Source organism: Chlamydotis macqueenii, chromosome 9, assembly GCF_036417535.1.
Source record: "Chlamydotis macqueenii isolate bChlMac1 chromosome 9, bChlMac1.mat, whole genome shotgun sequence".
In the NCBI taxonomy this organism is placed as follows: domain Eukaryota; kingdom Metazoa; phylum Chordata; class Aves; order Otidiformes; family Otididae; genus Chlamydotis; species Chlamydotis macqueenii.
This window is the reverse complement of record NC_141564.1, coordinates 27,805,366-27,828,113: the sequence shown is the minus strand read 5'-3', so window position 1 is coordinate 27,828,113 and position 22,748 is coordinate 27,805,366. Positions and strand designations below refer to the sequence as shown.

The window sequence follows — 22,748 nt, the reverse complement described above, 5'->3', positions numbered from 1 at the left end:
TCCCGCCTCCCAGCCTTCCAAGCTTGGCCTCACACTTAGGAGCTCCGCCCCGCACGGAGGTGCTGGCCGCGGCCGGCGCCAGGCGCTGCGGTCGTACGGGGTCCCTGAACGTGCTCACACAGCAACAGAGTCACGCTCACGCTACACAGGCGTTCTTACGGAGCAACCCGCCACAGGCCGCGAGCTGTCCTCACGGCGGGCACGCGAGCACCTCCGCGCGCCACCGCCGACGGCGCCGCCGGGCCCCGCTAGGCGGCACGCCGCGCGCCCGCAGCCGGAAGGCGGTTCTGGCCGATGCGCGCGCCGCCCTGCCGCAGGCCCGGGGGAGCCGTGCGAGTGTAGGTCGCCGCGGCGGCCGGCGTCGTCGAGCGCAGCTCCAAGGGCTTCCGGGTGCTGTCTGCTGCTGTAGCAGGGACCATGGTGCAGCTTTACAACTTGCACCCGTTCGGGTCGCAGCGAGTCGTGCCGTGCAAGCGAGAGCCAGCGCACTTCTGCTGCGGCCGCGATGTGCTCTTCGTGGCCAGCACGGCGGCCAGCTGCAAGGTAGAAGTGTTCGCGGTGCGCGACCAGGGCCACTGCGAGCCCCTGGGCTCCTTCGCCACACTGGGTCCCGTGCTGCGCATGGCGCACAGCCAGGCAGGTCAGTGTCGTTCTCCACTGCGCCAGGGAGGCTGGGACTGGGGAGGCTGCTACGTGTCCGCCTCGACTGCGGGGAGAGGCCTACCCCCTCCTCCAGGCGGAGGGCGGGTGGCCTCCGTCGGCAGGGGCGAGGCGAGCGGAGGGGCTCGGTCTGCGCCGGGCCGGGGCGGGCGGGGACAGGCGGCGGCGCTCGGTCAGCGCAGGAGCACGTCCCGTGTTGGCGGCGCGGCGGGAGGAGGGCCTCGCCCTCCTTTTCCCGCCTCCCGGGCGCGGCGGGCCGGATCCGGCGCCGCTCTCTGGAGCGGGCCGGCTGCCGCGGGCCGGGTCGGGAAACACGGGGCTGGCACTTGCTGAGGCGTGGACACCTCTACGAGCTGCGCGAGAAGCTGCGAGTGCATGGCCACGACGTTGCTCTGCTTTTTTTTTTTTGCAGTCTTCCTCCGCCCCGGTTGGAGTCAGTGGTCTTGCCCTTGCGTATTTTTAGTTTCAGAGTATGGGGTGGGTGGTCACTGCGGCTGACAGCTCTTCATGAGTCTATGACTTTGCCTAGTCTTTAGAGGACAAAACATTTCCTCACTAATGGATGTTCTGGGGACACCCCCCCCCCCGCCTTTCACAATCACATCTCATGAAGGGGATTCACTTAGGAGTTAATCTGGACCTAGATCTGTAAGTCCTTATTTGTAATGGTATTTGAAGTGTGTTCTAACCCAGCAAAGAAACTTGCACTTTTGATTTTATTAGAGAAAAAAATGGTGAAAACTGTTTTTGGAATTTTATTTATGAGTTGAGAATTAGAGGTGTTCTTTGTAATAATATACTACAGGAGGTAAAGAGCTCAAAAGCTTTGTCATCTATTCTTTAATGATCTGTCAGTACCACTGCTTTCTTTTAAGGAGACTATCTGGTGACAATTGAAGAAAAAAGCAAAGCAACTTTCCTAAGAGCGTATATGAACTGGAGGTGCATGTCTGCTGGGAGTTCCCGTGTTTGTGTTCGGATGGTAGGTCACAAGATGGAAGAGTCATACAGTGAAACTTTAAAAGAACAGATGTCAATTGTGGAAATGCCACTTTCAGATCCTCCGCTGTGTGTTTCATGTTGTCCTGTAAATGGAGATCTCCTTGTGGGCTGCAAAAATAAACTGGTCATGTTCTGTTTGAAATACCTGGTCATAAACCAGAATTTGACTGTGTTAGACTTTGAACGCTCCTTAATTTTACACGTTGATAACCTCATTCCTGCTGAAGTTGCATTTTGTGCCAGACATATAGCCATAACAACAGAGCTGGATGTTCTGATCCTGAAACTGGAGCTGGTCGAGCAAAGTGCAGACAGGACAGAGCAATGTGCACGTAGAATTAATACACTAGAAAAGCCTGTGGATGGAGGTAAGTACAGAAATTACTTTTTTATTTTTTCAAAGAATCTGCTAACTGATTTCTGTTATTCTCAAAGTAGGCTGAAACAAGTTCATTGCCCTTCAGAAAATATTTCCAGATTGTTTTAGGACTGTCAGCTTAATATTCCAGTGCATGAAAAGTTGTACCACTTGCTGTTTTAAGTAACACTTAAATATGTCATCATTCTGCAGACACTTACAGGATAATGCAGCCTCCACAGACATAGAATTGGGGTCCCACCATGGGCCAGATCAAAGTGGTAGTAGTTCAATGTGCTGTGTTCAGAAAAATTATTCCACTGTGTCACTGCCTAAATAACTGTGTCTCTTCTATGGGAAGAAGCATCTCGTGAACTTTAAAATGGACCATGTATACTGGCTTACACTTTTGAGAACACTTCTATGGTGATGCACCGGCACTTTTGTAACTGTTAGTAGGCTTAGAGCCCACGTGAACAAGGTGTCAGCCAAGTCATCTTTTTTAGTCCTTTGTCTTATTCAGGGGCTTGCCTTAGGATCCTAGACATCCCAGAAATAGGTTTACGCAGTAGGTTTCATTCCCATGTATTGCAAGAAATCAATCTATATGTAATAAGTTCCTTCTTTTCCAAAAGTATCAGATGAACACCAACAAACCTTAGGAAGATCCTCCATTTATAATTGAAGAAACTTAAAACAGAAAAGGATGGTCTTTTAGAAATGGAAACTGTACCTAGAAAAATTTTAAAGGTAAATAAGGCTTGTCAGATAGGGAAAATGTAAACTGGAGTGTTCCGCATGGATCTTAACTCAGGTAATGGCATCCTGCCCCTAGTTGTTTTTATTACTGAAAACTACATAGAAAAGTTCAGATTACTTTCTGAGTGCTGTTAGGATTTGCTCTCCAGAACTTAAGTGAGTTAAAGGTCATGCAGCTTTCTGTCATTACCTTTTTCCTTCTTAAAACCTCTCCAACCAAATGACTTTTTTTGATGGCCAGCCATTTGCAGCACAGGTTGCCTTGGACTTACCTTATAATGAATAGTTTACCTGTTCTTTCAGAAATCTTGACTCATAGGTATTCATACTGTTGAGGCTTAAATGAAGGATTGTTCTCATATTCTAGCATAGCTGTTTTCAAAATCTCATGGTTTGAGGAGGCCAATGCTAGCTAGGTAGCTGTAGCTGGGGTGTTTAATTGTTGCTATGTCATAATTTTCGTACTGCTAAATTGAATGGTTTGAACACTTAATATAGCGTTTTCATTGTTAAGGTATAAAAGATGAAGGCCCTTCAACACATGCTTTGCAGCTTGAATTAGATGAGTTCATCATATGTCAGAAGCCAGTGGAACTGCTTGGGGAAGAAAGTAAGCTATGTGAGATACCCATCACACTGGAATCCACAGAGTTACCTACAGAAGACACAAAGCGTTTCCAAGTGTGTTATCTGCTTTTCAGGTATTACAAATTTATTTTCCCCTTTATGGGTTAATTTACTACAAGAAAGCAAAATGAGCTGTGCTTCACATCTTGTTGAAAGAAAAATCCCAGTATTTTGACCTGTGGGGTTTTTATAAGTTGGTGGTTTTTTTTTTTCTCTCTCACTGCAGAAATAATATGATACGAAAGGAATCCTTTTATGGAGTATAATAGGATATTTCAGTTGGAAGGGATCTGCAACGGTCATCTAGTCCAACTGCTTGACCACTTCAGGGGTGATGAAAAGTTAATGCATTTAAGGGCATTGTCCAAATGCCTCTTAAACACTGGCAGACATGAGGCATGGACTACCTCTCTAGGAAGCCTGGTCCTAGAGAGTGTTTGACAGCCCTCTTGGTAAAGAAAAATTTCCCGATGTCAAGTCTGAACCTTCCCTGACAGACGCAGCTTTGAACCATTCCCAAGTGTCCTGTCCCTGGATCCCAGGGAGGAGAGATCAGCACCTCCTCAGGAGGGTGTAGTGAGCAATGAAGTCGCCCCTCAGCCTCCTTCTCTCCAAACTAGATAAACCCAAAGTCCTTAGCCACTCCTCAGAGGACATTCCTTCCAGCCATTTCACCAGCTTTGTTGCCCTCCTCTGTATGCATTCGGCTGCCTTCACGTCCCTTTTAAATGGTGGGACCCAGAACAGCACACAGTACTCAAAGTGAGGCCACACCAGCACTGAATACAGCGGGATAATCCCCCTCTCTTGTCCAGGTGGTTATGCTGCATTTGGTGCACCCCGGGATGCAGTTTGCCCTCTTGGTGCCAGGGCACGCTGCTGGCTCCTGTTGAGCCTGCTGCCCACCAGCCCCCCCAGGTGACTTTCTGCAGGGCTGTTCTCCAGCCACTTGTCTCCCAGTTTGTGCTTGTGCCCGGTGTTACTCTGTCCAAGGTGCAGAATCTTGCACTTGGACTTGTTACATTTCATGCCATTGGTGATTGCCTAATGCTCCAACCTATCTAGATCCCTCTGCAAGGCCTCGTGTCCCTCAAGAGAGTCAACAGCACCTCAACAGCAGTTTGGTATCATCAGGAGACTTACTAATGGTGCATTCAACTCCTGCATCCAGATGATCAAAATGTTGAACAGCGCTAGCCCTAGGATTGAGCCCTGAGAACAACACTGGTGGCTGGTTGCCAGCCAGATGTTGCTGCATTCACTACAACCCTTTGAGCTTTGCCATCCAGCCAGTTCTTCACCCAGCTCACAGTTTGACAACTTTTAGCCTTGCAAATCCAAAGTTCATTTTATTTAGGGAATGCAACTAGTTGTTAAAATACAATAGAACTTTGGTGATTTTGCAGATCTAGTGATTTCAATGTCTGCTTTCATCATACATCTTTGTATGCTGTGAATGAAGAGCATGCATTCTTTTGTGATGTATTGGAAGGGATGGTCTTTTGTCAGTGTACAGAATGACAGAATCATTTAGGTTGGAAGGGACCTTCTGTGAGCATCTAGTCCAGTACCCCACCCCCTCCTTTCTCAAGCAGGGTCAGCTAGAACAGGTTTTCTAGGACGCTGTGTAGTCAGATTTTGAATGTCTCCACAGATTGAGACTCCGCAACGTCTCTAGGCAGCCTGTTCCAGTGTCTGACCACTGCCAGTTTTTATACTTTCATGCTGAACTGGCAAAACCAAGTTTTACACACCTTATTCTGAAGCAGCTTGTGTCAATTTCTGTTACTGTTTAGAGAAGCGTACTTTAAAGGATTGCAGACTGGACTGATAGGCAGTCCTATCTGTGTGGCCATAATCAAGGTACGGCCTTCTGTTTCTTTATTCTGCAGCTTTCATCAACTCCAGCTGAAGTGGTACTTATTTGAGTACTTGTAAAAAAAAAAAAAAAACTCCCTTTCTCCAGCTAGCGAAGGGAGTTTAAGAAAGCACTAAGAAACTATAGTTTTTACTTTGTTAATGATCAAAGCCATTAAACTTTTATCCAAAATTGAGGAAGTTATGGTGTTGCAGTCCAGCGGCAAATTCCAAAACAAAGCAGGAAAATGGATGATACATAATAGGAAACAAAAGTAGGATTGGAGATGGCACCCTGTTACTTACAGCTCAGCTGAATAAAAAGAAAGGTCAAAAAAAAGTTAAATTGATGTTCAAATCAATTGCAAGATGTCTTCCAGTGATCTGAAACTTTGACACATGTCTTGTAAACAAGCAAAGAAAGAGGATTTTTGGTTGCAGGAACTCCAGATAGTTGTTTCTTTGTGTGCAACATGCTTCTTGGCATTGTCATGCTAATTACATTAGTAGTAGGAGTGCACGTTGTGGTTGAGTGCGAGCTGAGAACATCAGCTGCGCCTGTTAGCGGTAGTGCTCTTTACTTCTCCGAAGTAGCTGATAATAATTTCTCACTAAAATCCCCTGTTGTTGTTTTGGACTTCTTTCTTCTAGACGTTTTACACCCGACCAGTCGCCTTTTGGGTTTTGTGAAGAGACAAAGTTGCACTCTGTTCAACTGCTTCCTGTGTACCAGACAGGTATATGGCTATGCATGGATGCATTATGGCCTGTGTCACGAGAGACTTGGGAAATGAAGGAGCTGCTTTGTATATTCTGTTTTGTACATTATTTCTGTATGATTTGTTTTTAAATGAAGGTCCTTCCTCCCTTTTCAGTGATTTAAACTGAGCTTCTATTAACAAAAAGGTCTTTAAGTTTCTCCAACTTGAACTAAAATGTCTATTCACCACACCAAAAGAGGAAGACTAAATCAGCTTTTATCAGTTCTCTGCTAATTAATTTTACGTCACAAACCAGTCACTCTTCCCATTGCATTAATAAAATTATCCTCAGTGTTATAAGACACTAGGCTGCCTCTCATTAGTCAACAGTGGAAATCAGAGTAGTAAGCTGTAATAATCATTAAGATAGAGGTTACCTGTCTGCCAGGCTTTAATTAATACTGCAGGTGATGAATGGAGATTTTTAGGGGTTCACTGATACACAGTAGCTTAAGCCCCGTCAGACCCATGGGAAAATGTAATGCTGTATGTTATCAGTCAGCTTTACTGACTGCTCACCCAGTTTGTGGTGGTTGTCTGTCTGCTAAGGAGTGAAGCCTCATTTAAGTTGCAGCTGACTCAAGAGAATGAGCTACTTGCCGGCTGTCCTATGTTCTCTTGTGATTCTCACTCTTTGACGAGAGGGTCTGTAGAATGTGAACACAGCCTCTAGCTGCCGAAGGGGCTTTATAAATAAATTCTGCCTTTCCCAGCCTTTCTTTCCCTTAAGTGAGGACCTGTATTTTGGTGCAGTTGCAGCTCTGGATGAGCATCCATCCCGGCTCACAAGTAGTTGTCAAAGATCAGGCTGATCATTCAATCCATGGATGCTTAGTTGTGTTGAATCTGCCGGGACTCTCAGATGCTATTACACCTATAGAATTTCTTTACTTGATGGTATATCCACACTTTTGTTAAAAATATCTCCAAATGAGATAACACGACATACAAATTTTTGATCTGTGAACCAATCTGACCTGTACACTGATTTTCACGTAGTTCTTTTTCTCTTCACTAGCTACAAACAAAACCAATCTGCAGCCTGGGCAGTATCTTTTGGGCATCAGGCTTTCAAAGGAATTGCCAAGTTTTGATTTATAAGGTATATAAAACGCCTTTCTTATTGTTACATCTAGGAAGTTCTGTGGCAGCCCATGAGGAAACTGAGAACAAGAGAGAACTACTGAGTCTCTTTTGCTTTTTCTCTTTGCCTTACGTTGGATATCTCTACTCTGTTGGGAAGTTAGTAGAACTGATTTCTACTTACCAATATTCAGAGAAGTCAGAGCAGGCAGTTCTCACTCCACAGTTCCTGCACGTCATTACAAGGTACTATGTTTATGATTTCGCTGATAGTATTACTGTGTTTCTCTGTGCTGCTGCCTTTTTTTTTTCCTCTTCCTTGGATGTGTCCTGCATAGTCTCCTGGAACTCTCTGGGTAGACTCCTGTGTTAGTGCAGCAAGCCCTCCTGCTTAGGCTTCAAGGCTCATTTCTACAAAGGAAAAAGATCTGATTCTTTGTAGTCTTGGCTACTTGATTTTTGCAAGTGTTCATTTTTTTCCTTCATCGTTGTGGTTGCTTCTTTCCCTCTAGTGAGAACCTGCAGTGTTTCACAGTGCGATGCAGTGCAGCAGCAGCTCGTGATGAGGATCCATATATTGATACGACCGTGAAGGTGCATCTCTCATTATCTTGCTAAAAGAATGGGGGTAGTAGTATGGTACTTAGTTTCCTTATGTTTCCTTCTGAAATCCTTTTCGTTTCTATTGGCTGAACCAATAAATAAACATCCAAAATTAGTATTTTACTTCAATCCATTACATATTGTATTTTAATGGTCTACAAATGTCTAAATGAAACAATTATTATTGCCATTTAAGATTCTAGACTGTTAGTATTCAAAAGCATCAAAAGCTATACAGTCACTTACATTTTAAACTAAATTTCATGCTTTTCAGTATAAATCTGACTGAAGGGTGTGGAGTTTTTCCTTACTGTGGCTGATGATGTTTCCGCTCTCAGGTCTCCTTGAAAAAACAGTATTTGTAAGGACACTTGAACAAGTCTGCTGCCAAATACTTACTGCATGTTTTTTAGGAGGAGAGCTTTTGATCCTTGGAGGTCTAGACTTTTCCCCTTCCTTAAATTTCTTATCTGTAAAAATCTGTTGAAGTGTAAAGGTTGGAATATACATTAATAAAAATGCTAGGAAAGATAGACTGAAGTGCATTTGAAGTTAGCATTTAAGGATTTATTTTGAACGTGTAGACAGGAGGCATAAAGAAACCATTGGACAGTAGAAGTCGTATAAAGTTGTCAAGAGCTGAATGCATATTCTCTGCTCTCCACAGAGGTACTGAGATAAGAATACAAACACGTGACACAATCTGTCAAGTCCCTTCTCCAGTGTCAACTTTCTGTGTTTTCACTGTGGGTTGCATTCAGTCTATCACAATTCCTCCAGTCAGGCAACAGGCTGCCTCCTGCCTCATCAGGAGGTTTGAGGAGGTGTGAACATAATGGTGGTCTGCAGGCTGCAGTCCCTCATGGATAGCCATACTGCAGCTTACCCTCCACAGACTGCAGACCCACTCTGGCATGGGTCCTCCATGGGCTGCAGTCCCTCAGAGGTGTCCCTGCCCTGGTATGGATTGTCCATGGGCTGCAGTCCCTCTGGGGTCCCCCTGCTCTGGCGTAGGTTGCCCACAGGCTACATTCCCTCAGGGGTGTTACTGGCCCAGTGTGGGGTTTGAAGTGTGGTTATGGTTCTTATTATTATTTATTATTCTTGTTTTTCTTCCTGTTTTTTCACATGAGTTTCAGAGCTGGCTGGTTCTGGTTCTGACTAGCCCAGGGCAGTTTAGAGCCTCCTGATCACCATTGCCTCTTTACAAGAAATTTTGAGATGTCTTCAAAAAAGCAGAGTACCCCTATGATGCTGTGTTGCCTTGCTTCACTGTATATGTTAATTTGTAAATATGGTATTTTATCTTCTTAAACCTGTAAATTTAGAATATTTTTGGGCAAATGAGGTTGCATTTTTCCATTTTTAGTCCAGTATAGATGATGTATCAAGTTTTACCTGAAAGGTGCATATTGAACAAATCAGGGATGTAATACTGGGTATGTAATGTAACGGTAGGCAAGCAAGTTTAATACTTGTACCTATAATTGCTTTTTATAAGCAACTGAAATAAAGACTTCTGTAATTACCTCAGGCAATCTTTTACAAGTTGGTTAAATTAAATCTATTTGGGATTAAGTTTTCTATATGTTAGGCATCTCCCTCAGGCTCAGTTATTTTGAGACACACAGCTAAAACTGCGTAGTTGCTATGAAGAGTGAAATATATTTTTTTTTACTCATTGTTAAATGATTTATGTCATAGTTTTATGAGTATTTTTATTCTTGCTTAAGTGAAACACTCAAAATTAGGAAAGCCAATGAATGTTTTTAGTGTTGGATCATTGGACAAAGGTTACATTTTTTTCTTATTTATTTACTTATTTAAAGATGCAAAGTACATAGTAACTGAAGTTACAAAACAATCACTTTCCTTTATAGGCTTGTCCACCTGTCGCACTGGATGTTTGCACGTTAAGAATGCAGCTTTTTATAGGACCAAGAGCTATCTGTCATTTCAAAAACCATATAATTCTTTTGACTAAGGCGGACACAGAAGATATTACTGAAAGAAGAAAGCCTACAAGAAGGATGCTGTAAGGAGTTCTGTCTTTTAAGGAGGTGGTTTATAGCTCTGTGTACAGTGCTGAATTTGTGAGTGCTGGAGTTGAAGAGAGATTCCTCTGTGGAAAACCTGTTTGGGGATAGTTCCCTATTTGGTGCATGAGAAGAGAAATCAAGCATTTATTTTTTTTCAATTCTACGTTATTAACTGACATAGGAGAAATGAGAGTAGAATCACAAATGCTTGAAATAACAGAATAAGTTACTCAAGATTGTAAAAAACTTAACTTTCATAAGTAATGTTAAAATAACATTGCTAAGAACCTATATCTGCTACAGAGAAGAAAACATTTTTATGTTGAGAAACAAAAACATGTAGGAGTACCGAAGCTACAGGCTAACAAAAAATGTGTTGTAGCACACAACAAATATGTCTACATTTAGCTAAGAGTTCTTTCCAGGAAAAGTTATGAATAACACTATAGTAATCCATGGCGAAAGAAAGATCTGAATTTGGCCCAAGATGCTCTTGTAGCATGTATGTAGCCAGAGGCATTTGTAACTTTTTATCTATTTCCATGAGAACTGCTATTCCCATTGTTTTTTGAGGGCTTTAGAATGGCTAAACAGGTATTCAGAAATCACATTTTTTTAAGTCAGTTCAAGTTCATTAACAAAAGTGGAACAGCTATAGTTGATTGACGAGTTGTTTGAACCAGTATTTCTTAAAGCCTAGAATAAACATTATTGAGGAGAAAATGAGGATAAGCCCATCAAGAAGAATGGTAAATCAAAATGCTGTGGGTTTCTGTGTATAAACCACAGTTTCCTCTGCCAGTTGTGTTTTACTTCAAAGATTACAGGTAGTATTTGAGGAAGATACGCTTTTTACCTTCTGTAAAGAACATAAGTTGAACAAATACTTGTCTGCTCAACACAATAATTTGGAAATAAATATGTAAAAATCCCAGAACAGTTAAAACAAAACCAAAACCCCCATAAACAGAACAAAAGAGTCTGTGTTTTCCTACAGTGTTTTAACCTTAGGACATTACTAGACCTAGCCGATGTGTTAGAGTAAAAACATTCAAGTACTTTTTTTATGCCGTCTTGGCAAACACTTTAATGAAGCTGGAGGGGCAAGCAGTCAGTAAGTCCTTACAGGAAGTAAGTAAACGTTTTGACTAATTGGAATTACCTAACCTCATGTAAGTATCTGATACTACCTGGTGTTAAGTCTGGGAGAAGATGTAGTAGACAGATAGATAGTTTTGATGGTGTTCCTGGTGTATGAACATGCCTGTCCCCTTTTTGTTATTAGCCATTATGACTGAAGTTCACAACTTAACTCTCAAGCGTTTGCTAGCCTGCAAACATATCTATGTATGCATTTAAATTATCAAGTGAGTGGGGGTTTTTTTGGCTGCATGGTGTTTATTTGGACACTGATAACTCAACTCTTTTCCTTCTCTCTAGTTCCAGAAAGGCTGATGGCATCAAATCCAGAACAAATTCTGAGTCAGAGCCTGGTTGGAATTTATATATTATAAACACTGTTTCAACCATTCAGCTTTACAGAGAAATGGTATTGCCCAACTCCCGTTTTTGTTGTTTGGTGACTGAAAATAAGTCATGTTAATTAATCTCTGATGCATGTCATTGCTGAATATAATGCAATGTATTTCTCATGAATAGCCCATAATCCTATTTCAAATGGTGGCTACCTTCATTAGAATTGTTCCTGTATATTCTTATTTTTTACTAGCAGCCTAAGCATATCCTGTGTCTGTTCTAGGTAGATTATAGCAGAACTTATGAAAATGTGAAAACAGAGAGTTGCATCCATCTTCTAAGTGAGGCTCACTTGCTGGTCAGAGCAGCTATAATGGACCCTAGTTCCCTTAAGTCAGATGAGAAAGAAGAACTTCTAAGCGCATTCAGAGAAAGTTGTGCCTTCTTAGGAGACTGCTACAGCAGGTATGTTTTAGATGTCAAAATGATGTAGGTGCACTTCTGTTTCCAACAATGTAACCGTAAAAGGAAAATCCATCGTTCCTTGCTGTTTTACGTTAGTATTGTATATATACGTATTATGCTTATTTAGGTCCTATGAAAACAGCTTGATCTAGTAATCTCTTCAGTATCTGGTTGTCTTTATTGTCAGTGAATGCAGAGTACAACATTACATTGAATGTGAGCTATGTATTTGAAGATACTGGTATGTCTGCAACTTCGTTTATGTATTATTTTAGTTCTTAGAAACAGTGATGGCAAAAGTCTTGCCCTTAGTTGCTTTGTTCTGTTTTTCCTTCCTCTCTGTTACCTTCAGGTTTGACACAAAAGATTACCACCTTGCTTTGCCGTACTACAGAATGTCAGGTTTATCCATGACTGAAGTTTTAGAGAGACTCATTTCAGAAGGTGAAGAAGTGCAGACATATGCGAGAGGATTTATATTTTACTTAACTCACTCTCTTAGTGAAGACTTAAATGAAGAATTAAGTAAGGTAGAAACAATATTCTTTTTCTTAATCTATTGATTTAATTCTGATTTTAAGAACTGTGCATCAAATTTTAATTAAATTCCCTTTGAAAGTGCTGCTCATTTAGTTTTACAGTTGTTCTTTTTCACATGGTTTTTATTTTTCCATTTTTGTTGACAAAAGAGCAAGCAGCACCTGTGATGCTTTGGGCTGCTTTCAAGCGATGTATTACGGGTTTGACTGTCAGGATGCATGTTGCTAATGATCTGGTTCCCACTTGCAGGCAGAGATACTTCTGTTCTAGGAAAGCTTTGCCTCAAATTTACTTCATCTCCTATTTCTGTAACAAATAAACTGTTTCTTTGAACATTGCCAAATTTTACGGGTTCGTAATACCAATTCACTGTGGTGGTGGATGTTCTCCTACCACCTTAGAATATGAGTTGAATCACTGCCGATTAGAGATCATCTGCTTTTACCAGTAGTGAGGAAAGAAGCAGGAAAGGCATTGTGATTTGATGGCTAAGCTGTACTGGTCTATTTTACAAAAAAAAAAACCAAACAAAACAGAACTGAAAAACAAACCCACAATACGTTCAAATGGGTTAGAAGACTGTATATCTGGAAAGGTCTAAACTGTGAAATGGCTTTCATTTTAATAGGAATCAGCAAATAAAGTTCTCCAGATATTCTATCTTGCTGACCCTGTGCAGCTGCCTCATGTCCTCTGCAGCCCCTGCATGAAAAATGTATGTCCTTTGACAGCTGTGAAGTATCTTCAGAAAGTAGAAAAGATAATGCCATCAGTGGTCCTAACGCTTACTAAGGCTTTCATGGCTCTGAAAATGGGAGACTTGATGATGTATGAACATGAGATGGACTCCTATAAGGAGGTAAAGTATACTGAAAGCATGCGCTATTCACACTTTGCAAAGCTCATGTCAGTAGGTTTGGCTTGTAGTTGTATTTTACAGTAAAATAAACCTTCAATCACACCTCTTCCTCCATACGTGCTGTGTAGGCTCCACTGAATGTCTGCAATAACAGTGCAGAGCCCGTGCTCTTCAGCAATATGGCTGAGTTGTATAGTAGCATTTTTACACCCCTCCAGCTGTAATTAATATGTGATGTGGCCATGAAAACACCATCTGTATGCAAACAGCCCTTACAAAATTACTTTTGAAGCAGAGTGTCAATGGTGCACACAAACTATAGTTTCCGTATACAATTTTCCATCTTTCCTACATGGAATCAAAGCATTTAATCTTTGTTAAGACCAGATCAGGTCCTACTTCCGTGCTGTCAACGTAAGAATTCCACATCAAGGTGGGAGAGAAGTGTTAGTGAAGCAGTCTCGGCCCTAGATGTTCACGTGGTTTTAGACTGAGATCAGTCTGTAAATTTCTTCTTGTTAAAATTGATCAGGACTGGTGAATGAATATTCAAAGGGGACAGAGCTTGAAGTAACATACTCTTTCTGAGAGTGAGATACTAGAAGTCTAAAACTTTTAAAATAAACTGATAGCTGTTCCAAAATTTGATATCGTGCTTTGGTAGAAGTCCTGGAGAGCTTTCAAAGTTAGTAGTTTTTGAATTGCAAGGTGGGTAGTGTGGAGAGCTGTATAAACAATGATAATCAGCACCACTTACTTTCTAACCATTTGCAGCATGACCAAGTGAAATTGCTGTGTTGTGAGCAAACATACGTTTAGAGAATAAGGTGGCTGGGGTTTGGGTGTTGGATTAGTTTGTTGGTTTTGGTTTTGTTCTTTTTAATCTGATCTATTACAAATGTTCTATTGCAGCTCTCCTTTAAAAAGCGTTTTGTTGTAAAGTAGGAAAAATAAATAAGAAAGGAAAGATTGTTGGTATGCATAGCAGGGTGAAACCTGAATTTTCTTCCTATGTCTGCCTTACATTTACTGTGTAATTAATTTAATCTGCTTAGGCATCATTTCCCCACTGCCTTTAAGTGGAAATAGTGTCTTGTCATGCTTACCTTCAAAAGCACCCAGATGTCCAGAAACAACTTACTGTTGCACATAGTGCAGCAGCACATTTTGGTCATTGTTTCGTGGGTATTTTTGAAATAAAAGTCATACTTTAGCAAAGCAGTCTACTGAAATTTAGCAAAAAGTAGTCCATTGAAATTTCAGCCCGTGATTTTTCAAAACACCCTGTGTATTGAATGTCTTTGATTTCGTAGTAAAATCTATCCTTCTTATGTGCACAATAACTCCCGATTTCAACAGCATGTTACTTTCAGTGGTCAGGCAAATGGCCTCTTGCTCAGGAGTCACTGCTCCGGCACGTGGTTTGGACCTTGGTTTCTGGAGATCTGTTCTATAAATTGTAGAAAGGATTTAGTTCCTTCCCTGTACTGTCCTTCATTTAATCTATCATCTAAACTTCACTGCCTGAGGAAATACCAAGTTTGCTGAGTTGAATCATACACAGATTGAATTCTTTACCTGACTTCTGTCTGACTGTGTTTGTAGACAATACTGGCTTGTGGCTTCATTGGGCAACCAAAACTCTTGAGACAGCGTAAGGAAGGAATTGTTGTTCCAACTGAGTTTGCTGTTCACCTGAAGGAGATGCAGCCTGGTTTACTGGTGGCTGCCATTGTGGCTTTACATGAGAACAGTAAAATTAAACTGGAAGAAGCAGACGCCTTTTTCAAGGTTGGCCTGTGATAATTTTTTGCTTCTGTTTTTGTCATAGTGATGTTGTTACGGGTAAACAAAGTCGCCTCGGTTGCTCCTTCACTCACATTTCAGCATTTCTTCAGAAAGAGGGAGATGAGGGTTTGGCATATTCCAGTCATGGTAGGTGACTATGAAAAGGTCAGAAACCAGACTTTTTGGAAACAAATACTGGTTAAATCAAGAAAAAAAAAATTCCATGAAGTTCTTTCTTTGTTTTGACCCTGTCATTCACATGGAGAATACCCTCATCTCAGAGGTCTTTCAGTGGCTTCCCAGTAATTTGGCTTCCTCAGGCTACTGAAGTGTAACAGATTTTAGATAAATCAGTTCCCTAAGGACCTTTTGAAGAAAACATTAGGACTGAAACATACTTCTAAAGAAAAGAATCAGACTGAAATATGGAGGTATATAATGTTGTGATGTTCTGTATAAATTTCTGAAAGAAGAGTGCGTCTCTGCAGTTTATACAAAAGATAAATAGAATAGTTTTTCTGGTGTCACTGAAGTTTTCTTTGTTTAGATTAGATTGGAAATAGATAAACCTTTTCTCTCTTCTCTACAATGAGTAACATCATTGTTTGTATTCAAACTGTGTGTTCTTCAATGTAGGTATGTTGCAGTGTTACATCTGTTACTGTGAAAGACCTGTATGAGAAATGCCAAGTCATGAAACTCAAATTAGAACAAGCGTTGTTGTTTAAAGCCAGTTGGAAACCAAGTAGAAGTCGTTTTTGCTGTCACACCAGACCTTAAAGCATATTTCTTGTGGGTCCTACCATTATATGCAACTGAGCTACGGCCTTTAGATTCTTCTTTTGAAGATACCTGCTTGGCTATTGGCATATATGTAGTTCTCCGAATTAGCAGTCTGTAAATACTTGCTGACACTGTGCTGACATTTCTGGCAGTGGAGTAAATCTTGAGGCAAAAAAACCAAATCTGTCATTCAGAATTGATTACCTTAAAATAATTCCATTAACTTTTTACTTTGCCTAGCACTGTATTATGTAGAATCACATCCATTAGAAATACATCAAGACAAAAAAGGAACCAAAATTCTGTTTCTAGTAAAAGTGAAAAACTCTTCATCCTGTCTCTTCTAACTTCTGCTACTAATAATTACCATAGTCTGTGCTAACTTGCTGTCTTCTAACGTTTTTGTTCTTAGATGCTGTGTAGTAACAGTGAAAACACTATTCCTCAGCTCTTGGTGGATTTCTGGGAAGCTCTTCTTGTAGTGTGCTCTCAGGAAGAAATACTTCAGGAGCTTTTATTAAGGGTTACTTCTCAGTATGTTTGGAGACTATCAAAGCAGCAGCTTCCTGAGACTAAGCCGTTGAAAACAGCAGAGGATCTGGTAAGTGTACCACTCAGAGGAAGTTTTATGATTGCATTGTCCCTCCAAAATCTATCCAAGTACTATCCTTAGTATTTTAAGTCTGGACAATTTATCTTTTAAAAGAAGCAAGACTTAAAGCAGATAAGGTAGTGTGCAGTTACCAAATAGGTATTACTGGCTCTGGGGAGTCCTGCTCTTTGGGGACATTTCCAAATACACTTCCAACAGGAATCTCAGCTCGGGACAGAAATAAGGGCTAAAATGAAACACTGGGAGTTTGTCAGGTAGAGTGTTTGCAGTTTTACAAAGCTGACTAAATGAGAAAAATGTGAGAATGATTAATTTTGAAGTATTCTGAATGGGAAATATGAAATACAGAATTAAATAGAAGTTTCCACTTTATTTGTTAGTAAATTATATGAACCAGAAGGAGTGTCTGCTGTTCTGAATTACGTTATTTGAAAGTGAGCTTTTCTTCACTTGTGATGGGTTTCACATGGAACTGTCACTAATGGAAATATTTCTGTTATTGCGACTTGATTCTTTCTTGTGTAGATAAACTCCTGTAATCACTTTGGGTTGATTTTTCCATGGGTAACTTCCATAATGTCAGTGGAATCTCCATCTAATGAAGATTACCATGACGATATCTCAAAACTGCAGGTATAAAAACCTTAAATCTTACTGCTTACACCTTGGATCCATTCTGCAAATGTTCATATATTTATGAACAACTTTCTGTAGCAGACTATCCTCCTTCCCCTCCTGATTGTCCAAGTTGAACTAAGAGGCTCATTGAAATGACAGAAGAAAAAAATATTGGAGAGATGTGTTGATAACAATGATACTTAACATTTGCAGTCCACTCTAAACTTGCTTTCTCAGTTTTCAGTAGCATTTATTAAAGGAAATAGTAGTTCAAAACTATTCTGATTAGTAAGGGCTTCTGTTCTAAGGTTATGGTTAGCTTTTTTTTTTTTTTTCCAAATTTGTCTTAAATCCACACAATACTTCTTCTTGTCTTCAGTCTCTTTTATGTAGTCAATCAATCAGTATAGCTTCAGCTCTGCCCGTCTTGGAGCATCTGGCAGAGGCCGGCAATGTTGGCCTCACCATCCACGTACTCTGCAAAACCCGACTAGGCAAGTATGAGGAAGCCATTGACGAGCTTCTCAAAAGATGTCCTGATGCAGCTGTATTATATGCTCAGCACGAGCTGAAAGATGACAATCGGGTGAGCTACTTTCATTAGTTGTTTGGTATTTTTTTGTTTTGTTTTGTTTTGTTTTTCCCTAACTAAAATGCTGTTGTGTACAGATGGACTCTGAATGGATCAAATAGCCCCAGCTCTCCAACAAAGTGAATTGCTTAGCTTGCTTTGAACCTCTTTTAATGGAATTTTTTTTTCCCCAGTTTCTTCTGTGGCTTCTTGTATTCATTCTAGTAAATTTAAAGCATAGTATTTTCATATGACAGAGTGCCTCAGAAAAGGGGGAGTAATATGTTCTCTCTCCACTGTAAATGAAAAATTAGGTAGATTCTCACTAATCAGTGTTCTGAATTGTTTGACAGTGTTGTCTAATGTAAAATGTCTTATCACCGTTAAGACAACATGATCCTTCAAATAAAATCCCACTTCAATATGTTCTTCCTGTGTTCTAGTGACATCTTCTGATTTTATAACATCAGAATGGTACTGGTGCACTAGTGGAAAGGTTATGTTCTTTATGTCCTGGTTTCCCCTTAGGGCTCTATACAGTTTTAATTTTGGAACTGATTTTATTCTAGTGTCCCAGGAGTTTACTTCCACTGTCTGTCACAGTTACTCAATTAATTGTACACAGTTTTGCTTGCCAGCGTCAGCAAAGGTGCTCCTCTACCAGCTGGATGTACTAGAAGTTTGTTCAAAACCAGATTTGTGCTTTTTTTAGTCAGATCTGAAAGAAGTTTCTTTGATTGTTTTCACCTTAGTTAGAGAGTGGAATGTGAGGTTGCACTACTGAATCTGAACACAGGTGGGAAAAAAGTTATCATATTTAAAAAAAGAAGGAAAGTCCTTCCCCTCTCTCCATTCTCATCAACAAAATAATTATACACAAAACATAATTCACTGCTACAGCTGTTGGAAGTAGACAGATTAGGTCAGGAGACAGAGCAGTGTTCTTGTAGTAATGTCATTTATCACTTTGCATGGAGCTGTTGGGGGGGGGGGGGGGGGAAACAAAACAACAAACACACCACTCCACAAAAACAAACACACCTTAATCTGACCGCATCAGTCTTGCTAATTCTGTGACTTTTTTCTTACATGAACTTTTATCTATAGAGGCACAAGGGGGCACTGTGTAAGAATGTTCAAGTATTAAAAAAAAAAAAAAAAAAATCACACTGAAAATTGAAAATACATCATGTGCAAAACCACTTCATTTCAAAGCATTATATAAATTAATTACTGAGTTCATTGTAACCTTCTTGTATTTGTCCATATCTGAGTTTAGTTCAGTGTACTTGTAGCAGGTCTTTCATACTCTTAATTGCAGTCGTTGTCAATTTACACTTGTGCTGTGGGTTTTTGTGGATTAGGCTGTGTTGTGGAACAAGCTGCTTCCTGAACTTTGCAAGAGAACCAGACTTACTGGAAAGGACTGCCCTGCTCTTATCTCATCACTGAAAGGTAAATCAATTGATTGCAAGGTAACTCCAGAAGCCTTTGCGCATCAGCTGTCGTTCTAAATACTGTTCAGGCTAAGGACTACTGATGGGATAATTTGGAAAAAAGGGACCTTTTTTCTATGATTAAAGCTAAGACAGCTCAGCAGGCTTTCTAGTCATTAGCACAGGATTCTGCAGTATACAGTGTGTTGCCTCATATAAAAGTCATGGCATTAATTTTGTTTTGCAAACAGTTAAATTGTGGGAATCATATTGTTTCTATATAGGTCAAGAATAGACACCATTAAAACAAACCTTACTAAATAGAGCTAATAGATAGTAATTGTTGGGGTTTTTTTTCTAGGCTAAGTGATTATATGGTTCTAAGCAATGACAGCTAACAGGCTGCTGTTGATAATACAGTGGGCGTTTACATTTGTATTGATGATTAGGTCAGTGACTGAAAACAACACACTGCGTTACTACTAGACGTACATAAACCAGCCTTGGTAGTTGGTGTAGTCCTATTGTTATGTGTGTGTAGGAAGTCAGTAACACTGTGTGTAGCGGAGGGGCCAGTGTGTGTCTTGTGACAGAACATGAAGATTGACTGAAGCACTTTTTTCTTTTTCTTTTTTTTTTTTTTTTTTAAATACCATCGTAATGCCTGAAGGCAGAAAAACCACCATCACCAGGTTGCATTGTGCAGCACTGATTGCTATGCTCTATCATAAAGTTCAGTTTCTAGTGACAGCAGTTCTTCTGTGGAAATGTTTTCATGCAGTAACTGTGCTGTAATTGCTTAAGGACATAATGTTAAACAGCTTGGTCTGAGAAGCTGGTTGCAGAACATCCCATTTTACAGATAATGCTGAGCTAAGGTACTAGTACAGAGTCCTAGAGCGTCCATTGCATTTGATACAAAACACGTGAAGTACTGGATCGGACATCCATGAGCAGTAGTGCCAAACGTAGACCTGATGAGTCAGGATAAAAATACAGTTTTAATCTAAGACATATTTTCAGTTTACTTTCGAGATTTCCTAGAGCTGTATTTGTTCCTAAATGGATACGTCTCAAATTTAATTCCAGTTGCAACATTTAGATAATTTGATTACTTCAGTGAGTAATTACATTGTTAATGTTTTTTTCATTTCTTTGTTCTAAAACAAAAAAAAAACCTAAATATTTTCTCCCCTGCTCTGAGCAGAAACTTTATCAGTTGTTGCAATGGAACTGGAACTAAGGGATTTCCTCAGTCTTCTACCAGAGGATGGAACTGCAGCATTTTTCCTGCCGCATCTTCTTCACTGCAGCCAGAGGAGGCTGCTGACCTAAACAAATAAAGGTCTGCTATGCATTCAAATACAAAGAATGCGCTGGAATAAACCAGTAAATGAAACAAACAGTAAAACTACATATAAGGTACTGTGGAACTTCCCTCACCTGAATCACCTCATTTCTCAGTTGAAACCTTATGACAACTAGGAATGACAGCTAGTGTCTGAGGCAAAGCGTCTGTTTTGAAGCTAATACTATTACACTCTGACAAAGGTCAGCCAACCAGAACTTCTGCCAGGTAGAACTGAACGGTGGTTGGACTGGTAAAAACATAATTATTCAGCTGTTAGGCAGGATCAGTCATCTTCTCCATGAGAGCAAACTGAAGGCCAAAGCAGCTAGAAAATAGAGACACTGCAGTCCAATTGGACATACAGTGTTCACTGAAAGTGAAGCAGGAGGTCAGTCTGAAGTCTAAGTTAGTTGGATCGCTAAGCTAGGGAGGAGTTTTAGCTCAGGCATGCGTCTAATGGTATGAGTAAAAGTAAGTGCAAGTGGAATTGAGCCCCACTTACTTCATTTTGCAACATAGACATGCCCTTGAATTACAGCTGGTAAAAACTAGCTGCGCTGTCATCTTAATTACATACCCATGCAAGTATTACACTGAAAAAAAAGTTTTCATTTAGCAATTCACAAAAAAAAAAAAGACCACAAATCAAAGAGAAGTTGAAGTGTTCCCAAGGGCAGTGGAAGATACAGACTACTGCTTGCTTGGTGTTTTTTGTTTTCTTTCTCCTGTTGTATTCAGGCAGTAGGCAAGTATATGAAGTATCACTAGGTCACCAACCCATCTGAAAACTCTTATTTCTTCTAGTTTCTTTGGTAAGCATCTGTCGTGGTTTTGTTAGTGGGGGGGGCCTAAGGTGGTAGCTTCTGTAGGAAACTGCTAGAAGTCGCTCCCCTTTGTTCAGGGGACTTGGCCAGGCCTAGGGTGGACCCGCTGCTGGCCAAGGCCGAGCCGATTGGTAGCGGAATGTCTCGTGATAACGCCTCTGCGATAACGTATTTAAGAATGGGAAAACAGAAAAAAAAAAAAAAAGAGAGGAGAGAAGATGTGAAGAAGCTGAGCGGGGGCAGAGGCGCAGGGGGGAGGCGCAGGCCTCATGGGCCTTGCAGGCCTCACCCTCTGGCCTCTCGCCAGGCAGCCGACTGGGCCCAACTCGGTCCAGCCCAGCTGCAAGAAGTGGAGAGGAGATGAGAAGTGAATGAGATGTAAAAAGGATCCTGAGAGACATCTACCAGCCTGTTGTGAGGAACGGCTGCAGACGCCAAGGTCAGTTCAGAAGGAGGGGGAGGAGTAATGCGGCTCCTGGCCAAGATTCCCCTGCAGCCTGTGGTGACGACCATGGTGGAGCAGGTTGTCCCCCTGCAGCCCATGGAGGTCCACGGAGGGGCAGAGATCCACTTGGAGCCCGTGAAGGATCCCGTACTGGGGGAGGTGGATGCCTGAAGGCAGCTGTGGCCCGTGGAGGGCCCGCTGGGACAGCTGTTCTGGAGAGACTGCACCCCGTGGAAGAGATGACCCATGCCGGAGCAGTTTCAGGAAGGACTGTGGCCCGTGGGAGGGACCCCACGCTGGAGCAGGGGAGGAATGTGAGGAGTTCTTCCCCCGACCATGAAGCAGCGGCACAAAACAACATATGATGAACTGACCGCAATCCCCATTCCCTCTTCCCCCCTGTGCCGCTCGGGGGGGGGGAAAGGTAGTATAGATAATGTTAAGCTTGGGAAGAGGGAGGGGTGGGGGGAGGTTATCTTGTTCTCTGTCTCATTATCCTGCTGTTTGTAGTAATAAATGAATAGTTTTCCCCAAGTCGAGTCTGTTTTGCCCGTGACGGTAACTTTAAGGATTTCTCCCTGTCCTTATCTCAAACCTTGAGACGTTTTTCCTTATATTTTCTCTCCCTATTCTCTCAGAGGGTGGGGGGAGTGAGAGAGAGACTGTGTAGTCTGGTCCGATCGGGGCTGAACTACGACAGCATCTCAGGTACTTGTGCATGTGTGTACTGATGTTTGTCTTTCTTTTGGGTGGAAAACATCCTTCTGTTCCTTCAGCTGGAATTCGATCATAATAAACTGTCACAATGTTTATGACCTTACTGTCAATGCAGTTTGGTTTTTTGAGCATCTACCACAAATAAAACAATGACTCCATGGTCCTGGAACTATCTGACAGCCTAATTAGCTGACATTTCACTGAAGCTGAATGTTACTTAAACCTGTGGAAATCAGTCAGAAAAGATAATCTACCTTGCAGATAAAAATATATTAAGAAAAAAAAAGCCAAACTCAATGATCTAATGTACTAGTAGAGACTACGCTGGTTCCAGTGGAATCATTCTACCTTAAAAAAGGCCAAAGCAATTTAGACTTGTTACAGAGAAGCACCTTCCTTTGCTCTGGTAGCAGTAAAGCCTGAATGTTTTGCTCTGCCTGCATGGCTCATACATCCTTCCCTCTTGTTTGACACAGGTCTAACATACGTGGAGTGAGTTGGGCTATTGAAACA

General features: G+C 41.3%; 1 protein-coding gene across 4 annotated transcripts; it reads left to right on the top strand.

Annotated features, from left to right (window-relative positions):
- Positions 1 to 297: 297 nt before the first annotated feature.
- On the top strand, positions 298 to 22,507 carry HPS3 (HPS3 biogenesis of lysosomal organelles complex 2 subunit 1). Of its 4 annotated transcripts, none has more exons than XM_086755020.1 (18): positions 300 to 640; positions 1,647 to 2,030; positions 3,294 to 3,480; positions 5,915 to 6,000; positions 7,161 to 7,353; positions 7,620 to 7,701; positions 9,591 to 9,745; positions 11,190 to 11,298; positions 11,509 to 11,690; positions 12,043 to 12,220; positions 12,859 to 13,089; positions 14,695 to 14,880; positions 16,073 to 16,261; positions 16,799 to 16,906; positions 17,271 to 17,477; positions 18,827 to 18,917; positions 20,106 to 21,074; positions 22,227 to 22,507. In XM_086755020.1, the coding sequence occupies exons 1-17, from the start codon at positions 418 to 420 to the stop codon at positions 20,231 to 20,233; spliced, it is 2,919 nt and encodes a 972-aa protein (XP_086611146.1). In that variant the 5' UTR covers positions 300 to 417; the 3' UTR covers positions 20,234 to 21,074; positions 22,227 to 22,507. The 4 variants fall into 4 exon arrangements, with proteins under 4 accessions (XP_086611147.1, XP_086611146.1, XP_086611145.1 ...); XM_086755018.1 differs by having other exon boundaries at positions 301 to 640; positions 1,536 to 2,030; XM_086755021.1 differs by lacking the exon at positions 14,695 to 14,880 and having other exon boundaries at positions 298 to 640; positions 1,536 to 2,030.
- Positions 22,508 to 22,748: the final 241 nt, after the last annotated feature.